This window comes from Cynoglossus semilaevis, chromosome 11, assembly GCF_000523025.1.
Source record: "Cynoglossus semilaevis isolate Cse_v1.0 chromosome 11, Cse_v1.0, whole genome shotgun sequence".
Taxonomy (NCBI): Eukaryota; Metazoa; Chordata; class Actinopteri; order Pleuronectiformes; family Cynoglossidae; genus Cynoglossus; species Cynoglossus semilaevis.
The window spans coordinates 4,146,433-4,164,981 of NC_024317.1; the positions used below are offsets into that span (position 1 = coordinate 4,146,433).

Consider the following 18,549-nt stretch of genomic DNA (forward strand, 5'->3'; position numbering starts at 1 on the left):
TTTCAGCCTCTTCTTTACTCTGCGGTTGTGATGCGTGTCCAAACATCCTTGTTTATTTTCTTTGAAGTTAAAAACTTGTGCGTGCATTGACCTTTTTTTCTAACCGCGAGGTCACTGACTCATTTGACCTCGTCTTGCACAGACTAAAACCTCGGAATGCTAGATGGGTTAGCCAAACCTCCTCTGCACTTTGTTTGGAGCTCGCCCCGGTGTCAACTAGTACGAGGCTCTGGCTGCGTTCCCATCTGTCTCAGTGCGATTTTTTTACTTTGCCTGTGGTATTTTTTTTGGTTGTCCTGAAGATTTGAACTTCAGTCTTTGGGTTTAACTTTGATTGATACCATTTGTCAAGACTTCACTGCTGCACACTCTTGTACTCATGTTTGTGTGACTGGAGCCAGGAAAATAATATTGAATTAGACCAAAGTTGATCAAATATTCCAGATATAATATTCCAACTTCTCTCCACCAAACCTCAAATCAGATAAGCCAAATAATCACGGCACAACAATTTTTGAAGAGGAGAGTTTCATTTTAAGTGATGTGCATATTTGTTTCATTACTGCCAATATAATAATTATTATTATTTCAAAAATCTCCTGAACAAACCTCAAAGTGATGCAGTGATGAAGTAAACATCATTCAAAAGAACACGTGTTTTATACACATTTACTCAGGCAGTCCACGTCCCACTGGATGTGTGCGAATCATTTCACAAAAGTCAGTTCTAAAACATCTTCATGTAGTTATTATTCACACGTTGAGCCTCGGTTATTTACAAATTGTACAAATCAGCCCTTTAACATACAACTCACACATACAACGACTGTCATTAGAAAATAATTATGTGGATTCAATCGTTTGATCAACATTTTTTTTTAATAAATTAAATATGCCTAAATTCTAACAAAAATTGAAATCTGCTTTTTAATAATTAAATATGCCTAAATTCTAACAAAACTGAAATCTGAAAAGCTTTTTAACTCCACATGAATTGAAAATTATTTGTAAAATAATGTTTTAAATTGGGTGTTTTCCAAAATGTCTAAAGTGCATTCACCTGTCTTTTCTACTTTTTTTCTTTAATTTTTTTTTTTAATCTTTTTAATAGAAAAGTATCATCACAAACAGTTGTCAAACACGGTGTCGAAAAACTGGAAACAAGTGAGACGTGAACGAAGCAGTAGTATGGGACACCTGTATCGTCTCAGAATTAAAGAACCACATTAAAACTGAGCGGAAAATGAACAGGTACGGTCACTGGATTTTTCTCCCAAAACTGAATCCCAACAAAAAGGGAAAACACATAACTGCTACCACGCTGCAGTTTGGTGTGTCATAAACGGTGCCTCGTCAGGACGCACACACACACACACACTGCCAAGTCAAACAACACCGTGCCGTTTTTGATGTATGTGCAAACAGGAGAGTTGATTATATGCCGGATCTTGAGGCAATTACACAATCTTCGAGACCTTTTGCTGTTTTTTTTTTTAATATGCTTCCGCACTTCGGTCTCCTCTCCTCCAGTCTCCACAGGAGCTAATCTTCATCAGAGGTTCACTGAAGTCACGGAGCGAAAGTTCAAATGTCCACATCGTCGGAGTCAGAGTTGCTGGACGACTTGGACTCCTCCTGAGACTCTCCCCACACAAAGCGGTAGTTGTTCTCCAGCTCCTGCTGCCTTTTCTGCTCCTTGTAGACCTCTTCTGTTCCTCCTGTCTGGAAGGATGACAAACAAGTTCAGACATTGATCCGTGGATCGATCTGTGAAGCACTGGCTGGTATCACGAATAAGATTAATGCCAATAAACAATTTTAAATTGTTTTTAACAATTTTAGATTAATGCCAATAAACAATTTTAAATAGTTTTTAACAATTTTACCTTTTAAAAAAATGCTTCAAAAATAAAAAAAAACATTTTGATGCTGCAGATAAACTGCTGTTTACAAGGGTTTTTTCTTCAGGTTTTCAAACTGAAGAAATTGCAAAGATTTTCATTCATTATGTTATAGAAGTCAATGTCTTGGATCAATGAACTGATCTTTGACCTGAACTAAGTTCATTTAACAAACCTGAAAAATATCCTGGTAACATTTAATTCTTAAGAATATTCTCACAAAATCTTGGTTTCGGAATTTGTGAATTTCTCCCTTTTCTGACCTGATCTCACCTCAGTTGGACAGGAACCTAGTACTACATTCAAAAAAGTAAAGTATAATGTATGCACTGATAGTTCCTCTTCTAGTTTTTTTGTAAAAAGGAAGTACAGCCTGATTTGAAAAGTACATAAATTCTCACTCTCTTAAACGCTGACTAAAAACCAAAAACAAACATCGTCTTACCAGTAGATTTATGAGCAGTTCCCTGAAGGACTTTGTGTCTTCTTCTGTCAGCCACTGATCACCGGACTCTTCTGCGTTCTTTCGTGTCAAGATTTTTACCTCAATTTTACCTAAAAAAAAAAAAAAAATTACATTTAAAAATTACATGAATGTAGTTCAAATAAAAATGTTCGAACAAATGATGATGATGTGTGATGGTTGATAAAAAGAAAAGAAGAAAGAATTAAAACACAAAGTACACACATGGCTAAAACTTTTTTTTTCCTCCCCCCTTTGACTTGTCTTATGTCTTTCTGCCACAGCATGATCATTTTATCTGTTAGAAAGTTCGGAAACCCTGACTCTGACAGCTAGAGAGTGGTTGTTGAAGAAGAAAGGAAAATCCACAGATGAGAAACACAGAAAGGCAGCGAGCCTTTCAGAGACTCTCCCTTCTTCGTACCTTCAGGCTTCAGTCCTGCTTTCTCTAGCTGCTCTTTAACCACGTCCTTAATGTGCTTCCACTGGGGGTCTCCTTCGCCCAATTCTTGAACTTTGACCTCCCCATCAGGGCTGTGGCCCGTCTTATACTTAGTTATTTTGATCTTAACATGGTCGTCAGCCGCTTGGTCTGGGGTGACGAGACAAAAAAAAGAGGGACAAATAAAGAGAGTTCACCTCAAAGCCAGCCAGCAGGGCCACAAGATGGAGGAGGTGAGAGTCAAGAACATGGAAATTTGTGGCAAGACTTTCACTTAGCATAGTGTGTGTGTGGAACTTCACTTTTTACATTTCTTATTAAATGAAGGGAAATGGCCTGCAGGTGGAGTAAGAGCTGCAGAAATGTACCTAGACAATTGTTTTTGTTCGAGTGTGAGACGGTGGAGTAAGAGCTGCAGAAATGTACCGAGACAATTTTTTTTTTTAACTGTTTTTGTTCGAGTGTCAGAGCGAGTCCATGTGTGAAGATGCCTCAGAAACATCTGCAGCAGTTTAGGTTTAGATGAAACTCAGATAATGGAGGTGGACACAGAGTTATCACTAATGGGGAGAGAGGCTGTTCACCTGGCTGTTTAGGAGCCAGGCTGGGGCTGCCCCTGGTGGGATCACTGCTCTGTTGACCTCTTGGTGTTTGCTGGTCCTGGTCCTGGGTGTCCTTTTCCTCCAGATGGTCCAGAAGCTTGTCCAGTGTGGTCTCCAGTGTCTGTGTTGCTTGAGAGCGGTCAAATTCCCCTTTCAGGCCCTCAGTCTCCAGTTCCTGCTCGGCCTAAAAGGAGGTGGTGAAAAAGACAATCACAGGATCTGCCTTTAACTACCATTAAACCAGGGCTGGAGATTACATTCATTTACTTGTGAAATTAATAAAATTTAAATTAGTTGATTAAACACATGGAGAGAATGAGGCACGTGATATATCCAATAAAACTTAATGTTTATGTTAATTGTGATTTTCAAACCTCATTTATGATGTTGTCAAACTCCTTCTGCATCTCCTGCTTTATTTCTTGAATCTTCTCAGTTGGCACAGACAGGTCAGAGATTTCCTCCTCAAAGTCCTGCAGCAGATCTTCGTCTTCATCTCTGTCACCTTCCCCGTCTGTCGCCGTGACGCTCCCTGCCTTCTCTCGCTGACTTCTGTCCTGGTTTTGTGCTCTCTGTTGGAAATAATGTCCAAGACAACACCTTAGTGAATGGGAACATTTGCAAATGTGTTTGGAGAATAAATATATGAATCCTGCCGAACACTGGCCTTTCTGTTACTCTCTTTGAGGTGCTGGACGAACTTCATCAGGTCTGCTGGGTCAGTGATGATTTTGAAGTTGAATTTCTCTCCTGGAGGAGACGCAAATTAATCAGAAATGTAGCCAAAGTGTGTGTGTGTGTGCGTGGGAGAGTAGAGAGTGCACGGCTGTACTCACCATCATCAACATCATCATCTTCATCATCTTCATCATTCTCTGTGTGAGAGTTCACCTCATTATCCACACCATCTGTATCCTGTGGAGAAATCAAAATAATTAGGTTAATGTAGTGAAAGAGAAAGGTGATTGAGAACACTGCCTCCTAGTGGCCAACTGGTCTAAATGCCCCAAATAAAAAGGAAACACCAACAGTTTTCATATTCATTTGAAGTGCAGAATACGATCACTTGAACTCAAACTCTACAAATCCATTTTCCAGAAGGAGGACCATTTCCTGTACCTGACCGTCCGATTGAGAAGCACTGGTTCTGGATCTCCCTGGTTTCGTGACTCCCTCCCAAAATTCAGAGTCTTCTGCCTCTTCTTCAGACAGAGCATCATCATCCGACACATCAACAGCATCTATTACAGAATTAAAGCAGACAAATGTCATAAAAATAACCACAACACTGACGTGCAGACTGTAAAATACCACAACAATCTAAGGGAAGTTATTTATGGCACCTTCCGTGTCAGCAGTAGCAGTGGATTCCTTTGATGTCTCCTCAACCGGTTCTTCAGCCTTTCTGTCACTGCCTTCTTTCACAGCCAACATTTCGTCCAGACTTCTCAGCTCCTCAGAGATCTGCTCCACTTTACGCTTTGTATCGGCTGCAAAAAGAAAACGGGTGAAGACACGTTGAATTAAAAAACATGTTCATTCGTTTGACTTTATGTTTGTGTGAAAAAGCTGATGATAAGAGGATGAACAATTAAATTATTAAATATACAGTGTGTGTCATATCTGTGTATGAATTAGATATTTTAACCTAATTAATATCATAAATTAATCATTGTGGATTTTGACAGCCATATTAAAATGGTTTAAATATTTTTCTAATGAGAAAGTGTAGGCATTGATAAAAATATTTGAACCCACACCAGACTTCATGCCTGTTTTATTTAAGTCATCACGATGTGAAGCTAATATATAGTTACAAATTATGACCAATACATTGATTCTTTATTTGTATCTTAATAAACAGAAGACAAAAAAAATGTTAAAAAGTTTAATTACAGAAACGTTTTCTTTACCTTATAAAAATATTAATTTTGGGGAAATCCTTTTTTTTTTTACAGAAACACAATGTTTGTCTGCTGGTCACAACCAACGTTTTTAGGCGCATACCGCCACCTACTGTACGAGAGCCTGTAGAGTCATGGTGTCATGACTACTGAGATAACGCAGCCAACTCCTTAGCCTTGATGAGTATTTCTGCTTTAACCAATTTGCCAATTTTAACCAATTTTCTTCTTTAACCAAATTGTCACACATTTGTATCGATTTTTAACAGATTCATGATGCATCCCTATTGTGACATCTATAAAAACTTTACCCTTCAGATGATTGTCACACATTTGTATCGATTTTTAACAGATTCATGATGCATCCCTATTGTGACATCTATAAAAACTTTACCCTTCAGATGAAACTGTATGTTCAACCTGTCCAGAGTTCTACTTACAAAAAAAAAAAAGATATGCTATGGTTTCATATAAGAGTTAGTGTTTCTGAGAACTCACACACTTGAGCCTTGACATAGTCCATGTACTGCTGAGCGCTCAGTGCCGGCTGGCACACGATGCCCTGGGGTTTGGCAGTGGTAGGCGGTCGCAGGAATGGATGCTGACAAGTGCGGCTGGTGTGAACGGTCAGTACGTAGTGGCACGACTGTGGTTCGTCCACTCGAGCGATGTAGTCACTCGAGCCTTCCTCACAGACAAACTGGAAATCGTACAAGTAAAACAGAATAATTTAGAAAATTAATTTTTTTTAAGAATTTTAAAACAAACTTTTCTCATAATCCCTGATTGCCAGAGTAAAAAAAAAAACCCATAAAATGTCAGCAAGGTCTCACCCTGACTTCAGTCTCTCTGGGATTTCCATTGAGGTCACACTTGGAGCCGTTCACGTAGCGCTGACTGTGGTAACGCTTCAATCTGTGCTGCTTGGAGGCCTTGGAGTGAAGAAATAAAAAAAAGTTTGAAATTTGTTTACTTATTTGCATTTCCCTGTGAGGTTATATTTAGTGCCAGGATTGAAACCATACTTCTGACAATGCAAATTATCAATTCAAAAATAAATATATTTTGTAAAAACACATATATTTTACATCACATTAACAGTGATATTCACCTAATACAAACATGCAACTTTATTTGAGGTTAACGACAATATCCTCACGTTGAACTAAATGCAGAAGCAGAACTAAGGCAGCGTTACCTTCGCTGTTTCGTTGCTCCAATCAAATTCAGACTCGTAGTAACCGAGAAACAGGACGTCACCTTTGATTTCTGTGTCTGACAAAACCAAACAACATCTGTCAAAGACCAGCTCCGTTTTCACTGTAGACAAATATTAAACACACAAAGTAAACAACACCGCGGTACCTTCTAGGTGGTACTGTCTGACGTGCTGACTGTGACAAAACTCATAAGTCCACCAGTCCTTGGTCTGTGGGAAAAACAGAGAGCACACATGTGTGACTTTAGTATGATTCTAAGAATATAATCCTGGATTAGATAAACTATTAAAGCAGCAGTGTTAGAAAAGTCCCATCAGTCTCTATTTATGTAGCTCTTTTTAGCAAAGACCCTGGATAAAATACTGAATCACTTTACTGACCCAATGTCCAGAGTAATCTCAAAAACTACAAAAACCTTAAAACCCTTAAAATATATTCTCTTTAGATCAGAGTTTAAGCTGTAACCTCTGAAAGCAGCCTCGGAGAAAATGTGAAAAATTTAGTTTAGGCTTCAGAAAATAAATTGTTAAACGTTTCAAAGCAGGTGAAGGATGTTTAAAAGAATCTCAAAAATTCAGCGGCTAAACGGAGGTAGGGCTGCACAGAACCTTGGAATAAAACCAAAAACAAACAAAAAAAAAATACTTTGAAAGAAGCTCATCTGGTTTTGTGAAAAGAAATCTGTTTCAGGCATGCAGTAAAATATTGTAAATCCCTTACAAATATCTGGTTTTGTGAAAAGTAAAATATTGTAAATCCCTTACAAGGTGATTTGTACACAAAGGTTTCATTAAAAGACTTTGTTCTGTATGAACGTTAGTTAATGCAAAAAATAATAAAGACGACCACAGCTGCTAATAAATAAAGTAACATTTCAACTGTTAGAGCATTTTGTTTTAAATGCCAGCAAAAAAGGGTATCAACATGTGGACGTCATTTTCAGTACAGAAGATTTGTGGTGGCTATTAAAAAAAAAAACCAACTAAGTAAACTAAGTAAACTAAGTAAGCGCTTATATTTATGGCCCACGCAGATGAGGAGCAGCCCACCTTCAGTAGACATGGGGCGTCCTGCATAGGACTGAGCAGGTCTGGAATGTCTGGTCCGGTGTAGCCGTGAGATTCTGGCTCAGAGGCAGAGTCCTGGTAGAACCTCAGGGCCTGGGCTGGAAGCCGACACTCGTACAGCTGCTTGTATTTACTGGACACCATCATCACTTCCTCTGTTTTAGTCTGTAGGAGAAACACAGCCACATAAAAATTAAAAACATTTACAAAAATATTTATACATATCAATGTCTCCCACATCTCCCAGAGGAGACAGGGTCGATTAGTGACCATTGAAACTTAACAAAACGTGTTTGTGACGTAAACAAAATAGTATAATTGGTGGTAGATTATGTAGCGACAGCTGTCAACGGTTCTTCCTAATAATTGTCCCGCAGCATTAATGTCACTTTTACGTGCAATTTCACTATATTTATATCCAGAATATGCTAACAGGGAGATAACAAATGGTCAAGAGACATGTGTTGTTTTAGCTACATTTAAACCAAATACATTTACTGTGAGTAACTGCTAACAGTAGCCTTCTATGCCCCGGCTAACAAGGTAGCCGTGAGCTTCCACAAAGAAACCCTACTCGTTCCCCGCTAACCTGGCCCAAGATGACGGGGTCGGGGAGAATCTGAATCCCATATCTCATCTCGTTCAGCTCCTCCAAATTTAGGAACGCTGGAACACAGAGGGGGCATATTAACAAGAAAACGCACAGTCTCTTCAGCCATCGAACCAGAGAGGCAGCCATGACGACTGTATGTTGGTCATACCCACCCCGTTAGTCGGGCAGCAACAAAACATGCAGTGCGTGACACGCTGGAAGCTGATTGGTCGAAAGACGATTGCTATTTGCTGATTCGCTCATTTCCCTGCCAGTCAGTGTGTGTCAAGTGTTACGTGTGCGTCGGTTCACAACGCACGTACGCGGCGGAGTGCGGTGCCTACTTCCCGGTTTCTTTGAAGTTGTGAGTCATCACAAACTAGTAACTGGCCAGATATATATATATATATATAAACTTAGCCACGAGTTGATAATGAGTTGGTGGTGCATGAATTTCTGGCCAAATACTAGAGAAGTGCCATTTGCAACGACAACAAACAAGATTTCCAGAAACGAAGCTTATAAAAAATATGTAAATTAGCAATGCAAATAAAACGCAAAAACATAAAAGTGAAAAACCAAAAAAAAAAGGCTTAGTTTAATTGAACTGAAAAATAATTTTGTATAATTAATGTTATCACATGTGGCCGTGGAATGCATTATATCCAGTAACACAAAGGAAGATATTCTATGTTGTATCTCTTTAAAAATGTATGAAACAATCCCATCATTTAAAATGCATTATGTACAGCTCCACAAGGCAGAAGGAACTCTGGGTAATTGTTCTCTTGCCAGCCGTGTTTTCACCAAAGCCATCTGTGCTGATAAGACTGTGACATGTCTGGATTTTAATAAATAAAATGAATTGCTTATCTCCAATTTTTGATTAGCTTAGTTTATGTAAAAAAAAAGTTGTATCTTGTTGAGGAAATCAGATTAATCAAACACACCCATTCATTGCACCTGGGCAAGTTTTATCTTGTTGAGGAAATCAGATCAATCAAACACACCCATTCATTGCATTCATAATAGTTGTTTATAGCGCCACCTGCGGGTGGTATTTATTGTTAGATAGCTAGATAGATATACCTTTATTAATCTCCAAGAGTTCCCTTTGGGAAATTTAGGATTTAGGAAGTTTAGTCCATGTTATTAATCTCCAAGAGTTCCCTTTGGGAGATTTAGAATTTAGGAAGTTTAGTCTATGAATGTTACCTGATTTGATGCTGCAGTTATTTGCAATAAAATCTTTAATATATTCGTTGTTGGTGATGTAAAGATGAAAAGTTAAGGAATTTCCGCCGACACCAACTCAAATGCAGATAGATGAGTTTATTGCAATGAAGTACAGCCTGGAGTGGACTCTGAGCCAATATGAGTCTCCTCCAATTCTCCTGCTTCTATTCTCTTCTTGGAGACCCGTGGTCGTGTACATCAGCTTTTTCCTCCTAATTTGGAGAAACCTAAGTCCCCAAAGGTAAACAAATCTGTTTCATACCCATATAAGGATTTATTTCAGATGTTACAGCTTTAAGTTGAACAGATACATCTGCTCCAAACAACCCTGGTTAAATTCACGGACACATTAACCACTGCTGGACATTGTCTCATAGACACTACATATACAAGAAAGACTGTGTCAGCGTAGGATTCCTACTAACAATTAAAATACACAGTTTGCTATGAAGTTGCTATTCCAATAGGGGGCGATGTAGAGGGGGAGGGTATTTACTGGTTAGAGTTTTAATATGCAATTAAGAAACGTGCGCGCGTCTGTGTGCGCGTGTCAGGCGTGGAGCCACGGCGTCTGAACGCTGTGACGGTGTCGAGGTGCGGTCCGGTCCTTCCTGCCTCCGCGATGCTGCTGATGCTGCAGGGCAGCGTCCGTCCGTTGTCTGCAGGGCTGTTGTAAACGTGTCCGCCCATCTCTGTCCGCTGCTGCCGCTGCTGCCGCTGCTGCTTCACGTCACTCTCGTTTCCCTTTCTGCAAAAACCACTGAGAACCTCGTCCGCTCTCCATGCAGACCGGGGGTGGACGGACTCTCCGTGCGCATCTTTGTGCTGAGGTGAGCTGCAGTAATTACTGTAGAAATGAAAGGAACACACACCGGCCTGTATTTGTGTTTGTGTCTGTGGAACATCAGTGAGGTGAGACTTCAAGATTTAAAGACATTTAAACAATGGGGTCGAAGGGGGGTGTGTGTGTGGTGTGTGGTGTGTGTGTGTGTGTTCACAAACCGCTGTATTTACCCGTTAATTTGCTTTAAACGAACCGGATCTGATGTCTGTGAGGGACAAACGTCACAGACGTTCTGAGAAGATGCGTCGCATTTTTGAACATGTCATATTTTTTTCTTCTTATTCCTCAGAAGAAAAAGGATGATAACAGGCCTGTGTCATTACAGCCTCCATCTGCAGCCAGACATGAAGGCTCGATGGCCTGAATATCTGCACACATTATTACATTGTTTTGACACGTCCTTATGTTTGTGGATGCTGGCTGGGTGGAGGAGGAGGAGGAGGAGGAGGAAGAGGAGAAGGGCGACAACGTCCGAGGAATTTTCCTCATTTTTTATTTTTTATTTTTACAGTATAGTTCCTAATTGGAGCGCCTCACTTGCACAGGCACAGATGGGTTCTTACAGGACCCCGTTGCATGACGGGGGTGAATTGTGGGCTAATTATAGGGTTGTCTCTGTGGGGGCAGAATCCGTGGGGGATGAATAATTTATTAATTTTCTTTCTATACGTACTGCTTTGAATGCGACGTACAACCAATCTGACAAAAGGAGGAGCGGGTGGGGGAGGAGTGTGTTCTCTCCTGTCATGTCCACGGAGTAGTCTTTTTTTTTCAAGTGTCTACTCACAGTAATGCGTGTTATTCAAAGATGTGTCTCTTTAAATCAATTTTATCTACATGATAAAAGTGTCTTCAGTCTGTTATCACTATTTCATGGTGGTTTCCAAAGCGAGGGGCGAGGGCTATTACCGGGATGGGGAACGCAGCTAGGAAAAATTAATTTCCTGTTCAATGTTTACTTTGATAATAATTGAAAAAAAAATTCAATTATTTTTAGTTTCGTATGATTTATAGTATTTATATAAAAAGACAAACTAAGCCAAATCACAGCAGACTTCAGCTTTGGTGACCTCTAATGACGGGAAGTGAAATTGACTCTGTGTTGTATTTGGGGTTGAATCCTAATAACATCCAGTCTGATTGGCTTCTTGTTGCTGATTTAGTCCTTCTGTTCTCTGGATTGATTTTTTCCTCAGTGCTAGTCACACTCAAACCCTGGGGCGTGTCCCCCCGGGGGAGCACCACATGGATGCTTGATGCAATTATCCAGAGCCATTTGTGAAACCGTTTTTTTTTTTATTTTTTTTTTTTTTTAACCATGCATTCTTGAATGACGTCATTTATTTGATCTTATTCTCAGATGTGGAAGACGTCCACGTGTTTCTGGAGATGCTGCTTCCTACGGTGGATTCCCTTTCACTGAACGGTTAGAGGCAGTTAGGTATGTCATATTTTACAGTCTTCAACATTAATTACAGACCTATTTTCTTTTCATCTTTGACCGATGTAAGACAGCTACGCATTATTTATTGTCTTTGGCAATATTTAATTTATATATATAGGGTTTTTTTAAAGGCTGTGGGATTGGACAATACTCACTATATTCAGACTTAGTAAAAAAAAAAAATTCTTAAGAGAAGTACATAACCATAGGTTTTGATATTCTTAATATTAATTCTTAATTTTGATATCTAACTAAAAATACAACTGATAATAATATTAATTCTTAATTTTGATATCTAATTAAAAATACAACGAACGACGTTGTTCGTCTTAAAGAGTTTATCGGAGAATTTATTGAAAGTTGCTGTCGAAGCTTTGATGACGCTCCGGGGCGCAGGTTTTACAGAGAGCAACACGAGCACTTGTCTGTACTTGTCTGAGAGCGCCCGAAGGCAAGGGTGCTGGTGCACGTTACATTTATAGTGTGTTGGGATACATTTGTGTGTGTGGGCACAAAAATATGAGCATGTGGATACAGTTTTAAGGCCTTACAGGAAGTGGAGAAACGATAATGAGTAGAGTTCCCATCACTGGCTATCATAAGGTCAGGCTGTCGTTTCAGTGTTTTTCCACTGACAACATGAGTTTCAGTGCAAGTCAAATGGTGAATAATAACACAAGAATATAATTTTGTCATTACACTATCCATCCATCCATCCATCCATCCATCCATCTATCTATATTCCTTGTTTCAGTCTGTGTATGAATGTAATTATGTTAACTGTTAGCCATAGTCAGTTAGCAGAAACTTATAAATTGTCATGTTTTTTCTCTTATGTCGTGTAAATCTACACTTACCTTTTTTATCAAAAAATATTGAATTCTGAATTCCCAAAATGTACATTGGACATAAGAAAAAAACCAAAACTAATTTCATTCAATCTGTGTTTAAAATCTATCAATGTGATACTAGTTTTTAAGTATTACAGTATAGAATTACTGCATAGAAAAGAAAAAAAAATCATACGGCACGCACCCTCCACCCAGACACTCCCATATGTTCACTCACATGCATAAAAAAAATAGATGTCATCTGAGATTAACCTAACTGCTGAGGGGGAAAAAAAAAAAAAACCCTCATACCTCAGAGTCTTAACCAGTCCAGACTCAACAGTAGGTTCTTCACAGCTGTAAAAGGTAAGGACAGGATTCACTTTGTCCTAGAACAACAATGTGTAGAAGTCGTACGACTACTGGAATCAAGAATCAAGGCAGAGGAAGGCAGAGGAGTGTGGAAACATCCTGCCGCTGGTCAGGGGGTTGAGGACTGAAATGCTGAGCTGTTTTTTCTGACACAGCCAAGGATCCTGGGAATAACTTGTTTTTGGGTTTTTTTCTTTCTCCATGTCACAGATATTTTTGTTCAAACTAAATGATTACACACAATATGTGTGGTTTTATCCCCAGAGGTTTAACTGAACGGAGGCCAAGTTCATTCTCGTTTCTTTTTTTGCACCAAATCGTAGCAGCAGCAGCAGCAGCAGCAGCAGCAGCAGCAGCAGCAGCAGCAGCATAATTTTCCACATTCCCCTCGCCTTTTCAGCAGCAGCAGCATGGTTTGTATGATTTGAATTTTTGATTTTCTTGATTTTTAAGTCTGACAAAATCAGCTTTTTACCCGACGTGACCAGATAGTAACGACGACGTTTACTGAAACAGAAGTAGCTGAAAATATGAACACAACTTTAGAAAGTTGGTTTTTGTGCTGTGAGAGCAGATGGTTTTTGTGACGACTGCTGGTTCTACTTTAGTCAGAACATCAGGGAATTAGTCAGAGCTGCTGAGCAAGGAGTTTGGAAAAAGCAGTGAAACTGGTGTTCATTTTTAGAGCAATTAAAAAAAAAAAAGTTTGATAAAAATAGATGGCCATGAAACTGTGATCCAGGTGGCGAGTGAGGTTAGCATCTGCTGTGAGATAACACTTCCCCCTCAGATTCTCTGGTTTATGTATTTTGATAAAGATTTTCTGTGCATGTCCAGACTCCCAAATATATAAATATATAGTATTAAAGTACTAAAGTACAAAATTCACTTTACTTTTAAATTATTTTACAAGCTGATGTTTGGGGCAGTCAGGGCCATTTTTTTTAAAAAAAAGGCTTAAATTGTGCAATTAACTTTATTCTTCATGTCCACGCCACTAAAATTTTACAAAAAAAAAAATTCACTTAGATCTATTTTAACAGTTTCTGTATTTACTGTATTCATTTGTTCATTCTGTTATGATCTATTATGGATCATTAAAAATGTGTGATGCTAACATCTATGGTAGCAATGAAAAAATAACATTACATTTTATCATTAACATTTTACAGCTAACATTAAATGATTTAAACTCTTGATTCACCTTCCGTCTGTTTTGGTGCCAGGCTTTAGGATGCGGTCGGTGAAGAAGACAGTGTTGCTGGCCATTCTGGCCTCCGTGGTCCTGGTCCTGGCCCTCCTGCACTCGTGGCCCACTCGAGCCTACACCACGGTGGACGTGTGGCAGCGGACAGGTCTGTTAGTAGACAAGCGTCTGGAGGAGAGGCTTCCAGAAGTGGACCACCAGTTAGAGAACATTCCCTTCCATGTGAGGGACAACGTGGCCAGGTGAGCGGGACGAGGAGCTGGGTGAACCTGTTGGCTCCACTTCACTGAACCTGACACTTATTCTGTTTGTTTTGTTTTTCAGTTTGTTGGCACGTAACAGCTGTGTCTGTGAGGGTGAGAGTGCAGGAGTCAACCTGCCGTTCGCCCAGATCCTATTCCCTCGGGTGTCGGCACAACACCTGCACACGGCCTTTCAGGCTACACAGCTGGATGAAATAAAGAGGAGACGGGCCAAAGAGTACCAGAGTTTCCTGAAGAGGTAGGTGCAGGAACCAGAGAGGACGCGTGGGCTACGGAAAGAAACAACGTGTTTGTTTGTTTTTTCCAATCCTGTTTTTAAAGATAACACTCCCACTTATGCTAATGAGCGTAGACTTCTAAATAAGGGGTCTCAAACCCATGAGCCGAGGGTCACTGCTGCTACCGTCATTTGATTGGAGGAAAACCCCATATTTAATTTTGACCAATTAATTATTATTAATTATTACCGTCATTTGATTGGAGGAAAACCCCAGATTAAAACATTTTAAATATTGAAAAAATCAAATTCAAATAATTATGTACATATAGTCACGGGCCAGCTTTGAAGGGTTTGTGGACCAAAAGCGGCCCACGCGCCTGATATTTGGTACCACTATTGAACTTTTTACAGCACCAGGATGAAGACCCTTTAGTTACAGGTTGTGTTGTTAGTTTTAAGCGTGTGTTGTGCACAGGTTCCTCTCTACTTCCTCCTGACGTTCAGGCTTGTGTTCATGTTCAGGTCTCAGACGCCGTCAGATGTTCTTCTTGTGGCAGAAGCTAACAGTCCTTTACAGTATCCCACACAAGGGGTGGAGGTGAGGCCCCTGAAAACCATCGTCATTCCAGGTCAGAACGCTGCGATCGTTAAGTGATGAAGATTAATCGGCTTAATAATCATGTCTTAGTTAATGAACTCTTATGTCTTTGTTGACTCAGGCTTGGCTCTGAGAGACGTCCCCCGAGACCTTCACTCAGTCAGTACTTCACTCTCTTCTTCGTCCTCGTCCTCGTCCACATATTTAAGACGTCACTGCGGCTCCTCACTCAAACTGATTTCCCTCCGTGTGACTACAGATAAACATCACTGCTGCTCTGGGGACGCTGAACGTGGCAGCGCAGGTGGACGGGGTGAGAATCAAAGGCGACGGTGAGATGCACATGAGTCTGTCCAGCCGCCTGCTGCCCAACCTGAACCGCCAGCTGCAGTTTGTCACCTACTCCAACACGCTGTTCCACCCCAGCACGGCGGACACAGGTGAGAACACAGGCTCCTGTGACATCACAGGGGGGCGGTGGTGGATAGGTGGTTAAGGAAATGGCCTTGGTTTCGGAAGGTTTCAGGTTCGAGTCCACCAGCTGCCAAGTTCTCCCCAAATGTGTTCTGCAGTGAAGCATTTAATATTTGAAAATTGCGCCACATACAGGTGATTATGGACTTGTGCAGCTGTGTCTCAGTCATTTGAAGTCTGACTCTGTCTTGGTCTTCTACTTATATCTTGTATTTCTTGTCTTTCAGTGCAGATTGAGACAGAAGGACATCGAGCCGTCTTCACCATCAAGATCCGTCACGGTGTAACACCTAAACTCTACAACACTGGAGCCAACGGAGGTGAAAAAAAAAACAAAACAAAACAAAAAAACAACCCCAGTGAGAAGTTCTCCTGTTTGAAATAGTTTCTGTAGTTTTCAAATATTTTTTTTCCCCTCTTCCTTCTTCACCACCCGTCTCTGCAGACTACAATATCACTGCTCTGGTTACAATAGCTACCAAGACGTTCCTGCGTTACGACAAGCTCCAAGATCTGATCGACAGCATCAGAAGGTTCTATCCCACAGTCACCATCATCATCGCTGATGACAGTCAAAATCCAAGATCCATCTCCGGGCCTCACATCGAACACTACATTATGCCTTTTGGAAAGGTGAGCAGGAAAGGGAGGAGAGGGGGGCATTTATTTTTCCTCTGCCCTGAGTGTCGACTGTCAGGCTGAAGCTGGTGGTCTTATCCCACAGGGCTGGTTTGCTGGAAGAAACCTGGCCATTTCCCAAGTGACCACAAAGTATGTGCTGTGGGTGGACGACGACTTCATCTTCACCGCCAACACCAAGCTGGAGAAACTTGTGGACATTTTGGAAAGAACCACTCTGGATCTGGTGAGGCACAGAAGATGTTCTAACAGCAGTGACAGAACAATGTGGGGTCGAGATGATGAGATAATGTTAAAAAAAAGAAAATAGTAATACTACTACTACTACTACTACTACTACTACTACTAATAATATTAATATTGGCGGAACAATGGCAGAATTTACAATGCAACTGACACAGGCTGCCACTAGAGGTGCTATTAAGACCCTCTGCTTGCAAGGCGTGCTAACCGCTACACTATGGAACCAATAGATGGAACCAATATATGTTTATATGTATATATATATATATATGTATATATATATATATATATATATATGATGTCAGTCAAAAAGACATATTATTATAAATTGCTATTATATATATTATTATATTATATTATATTCTTCTTTTCTTTTTCTTTCAGCTTTGTCCCTTTTTCAGGGGTTGCCACAGCGAATCATTGATTTCCATCTCTTCCTGTTCTCTGTATCTTCTCCTTTGACTCCAACTATCTGCATGTCCTCCCTCACTGCATCCTATATATATATATATATATATATACTGTATATATATGATGTCACAGTGTTCATGTGTGTGTGTATTTGTGTGTGTGTTCAGGTTGGCGGTGCAGTGCAGGAGGTCACTGGCTACACGTCCACCTACAGACAGACCATCTCCATTGAACCAGGGGAGGAGGACGGTGACTGTTTACACATGAGGAGGGGCTTTCACCACGTCATCCAAGGGTTCCCCAACTGTGTGGTCACCGACGGGGTCATTAACTTCTTTCTGGCCCGAACTGACAAAGTCCAACAGGTTGGGTTTGACCCACGTCTGGCCAGGGTTGCTCACATGGGTGAGTACAGCGAAACACTGTGTTTGGCCATAATAATATACATGTATCTGTGCTTGAACAGACGTGGTTAAAATGTGCTGCGTTTTTTTTCAGAATTCTTCATCGATGGCCTGGGGACACTGCACGTGGGCTCATGCGACGACGTCATCATCAGTCACGCATCCAAAATCAAACTTCCTTGGGTGAGCCAATCGGAGAGCGACAAGACTTACGCCAAGTTCCGCTACTCGCCCGATTCTTCTGATGTCACGCAATCAAAAATTGGCCTCCTGTTCTTCAAGAACCGATTCCAGTGTTGGACTCACAATTAGCGGCTGGTCTGTACTGCGTCCCTCCGTTCTTCCCCGGGCATTTCCAGACTTGCCAAAGAAGTTCTCCTCCACCGCATTCCATCAGATGAAGTTTCTGGAAGGATGTTTCTGTTTGCCTTTCATGGAAAGCCTTTATAAACATTCCCACCTCATAAAACAGGAGTAAATAATTCCTTCTTATAATGATCACATCCGGAATGATGTTGGCAAAGAGGTTTCTCCTCAAAGATTTTTTTCCCCTCTCTGTTTTTTTTTCATAAGAGGTCTCAAGAGATTGACTCCGAGTCAAATGACAATGGCTTTTATGGATATAACCTCCCCGCCCCCACCGCCACCCCCCCTCGTGCCGTCCGGTTGGTGTTCTGCCAGGAAGGACAGAGTTTCACATTCCCCAGTTGTTCTAAAATGAAGAGTGTTTATGTGAAACTCGGCAGGTTTACATTTGTGCTGCCGTCTGATGTGAGAGGGAGTTTGTGTCCAACTTCAATTTGCACTAAAGAACTGAGACCGGGCCGACGGAGACGTGACTCTGAGGACAAACACTGACCTTTACTACATGGGAGAGTGACGATCAGTGTCACGTGTGACACTGCGGTTCTTTGCAGTGTTTTGTAGTGTAAAAATCACACCTGAAGGATGGAACTGGAACTGTGGGAGTCTGTCTCAGTGTTACCTGAAGGGGGTGCAGCAGTGTTTTACCCTCAGTGCTGCAGGCTGATCAATAAGAACTGCATGTCTAGAGTGGACTGAAGAAAAACGATGAACCAAAGTGCACGTTGAATTTCTCAATTAACTCCAAGTGGGAAAAGTAGCGTAGAGTCAGAAGCGGGGGGTGGGGGAGTGTGATGAGGGTAAAACACT

The 18,549-nt window shown here is 40.7% G+C and overlaps 2 protein-coding genes across 5 annotated transcripts; one reads left to right on the forward strand and one right to left on the reverse strand.

Annotated features, from left to right (window-relative positions):
- Positions 1 to 1,073: 1,073 nt before the first annotated feature.
- On the reverse strand, positions 1,074 to 8,373 carry os9 (OS9 endoplasmic reticulum lectin). Of its 2 annotated transcripts, XM_008319997.3 has the most exons (15): positions 8,189 to 8,372; positions 7,582 to 7,764; positions 6,678 to 6,741; positions 6,511 to 6,587; positions 6,146 to 6,244; positions 5,811 to 6,012; positions 4,752 to 4,898; positions 4,528 to 4,649; positions 4,245 to 4,323; positions 4,076 to 4,158; positions 3,783 to 3,980; positions 3,391 to 3,592; positions 2,789 to 2,956; positions 2,347 to 2,456; positions 1,074 to 1,722 (listed from the first exon to the last, which is right to left on the reverse strand). In XM_008319997.3, exons 1-15 carry the CDS (start codon positions 8,336 to 8,338, stop codon positions 1,585 to 1,587), a joined length of 2,022 nt encoding a protein of 673 aa, XP_008318219.1. In that variant the 5' UTR covers positions 8,339 to 8,372; the 3' UTR covers positions 1,074 to 1,584. The 2 variants fall into 2 exon arrangements, with proteins under 2 accessions (XP_008318219.1, XP_008318222.1); XM_008320000.3 differs by lacking the exon at positions 2,789 to 2,956 and having other exon boundaries at positions 8,189 to 8,373.
- Positions 8,374 to 10,119: 1,746 nt separating this feature from the next.
- b4galnt1b (beta-1,4-N-acetyl-galactosaminyl transferase 1b) lies at positions 10,120 to 18,531 on the forward strand. 3 transcript variants are annotated; one of them, XM_008319996.3, is made up of 12 exons: positions 10,120 to 10,257; positions 11,632 to 11,712; positions 14,144 to 14,366; positions 14,449 to 14,625; positions 15,130 to 15,236; positions 15,327 to 15,364; positions 15,465 to 15,645; positions 15,907 to 15,999; positions 16,125 to 16,312; positions 16,404 to 16,544; positions 17,140 to 17,377; positions 17,471 to 18,531. In XM_008319996.3, the coding sequence occupies exons 3-12, from the start codon at positions 14,152 to 14,154 to the stop codon at positions 17,686 to 17,688; spliced, it is 1,596 nt and encodes a 531-aa protein (XP_008318218.1). In that variant the 5' UTR covers positions 10,120 to 10,257; positions 11,632 to 11,712; positions 14,144 to 14,151; the 3' UTR covers positions 17,689 to 18,531. The 3 variants fall into 3 exon arrangements, with proteins under 3 accessions (XP_008318218.1, XP_024916175.1, XP_008318217.1); XM_025060407.1 differs by having other exon boundaries at positions 10,211 to 10,339; XM_008319995.3 differs by lacking the exons at positions 10,120 to 10,257; positions 11,632 to 11,712 and adding an exon at positions 12,846 to 12,911.
- The last annotated feature ends 18 nt before the right edge of the window (positions 18,532 to 18,549 follow it).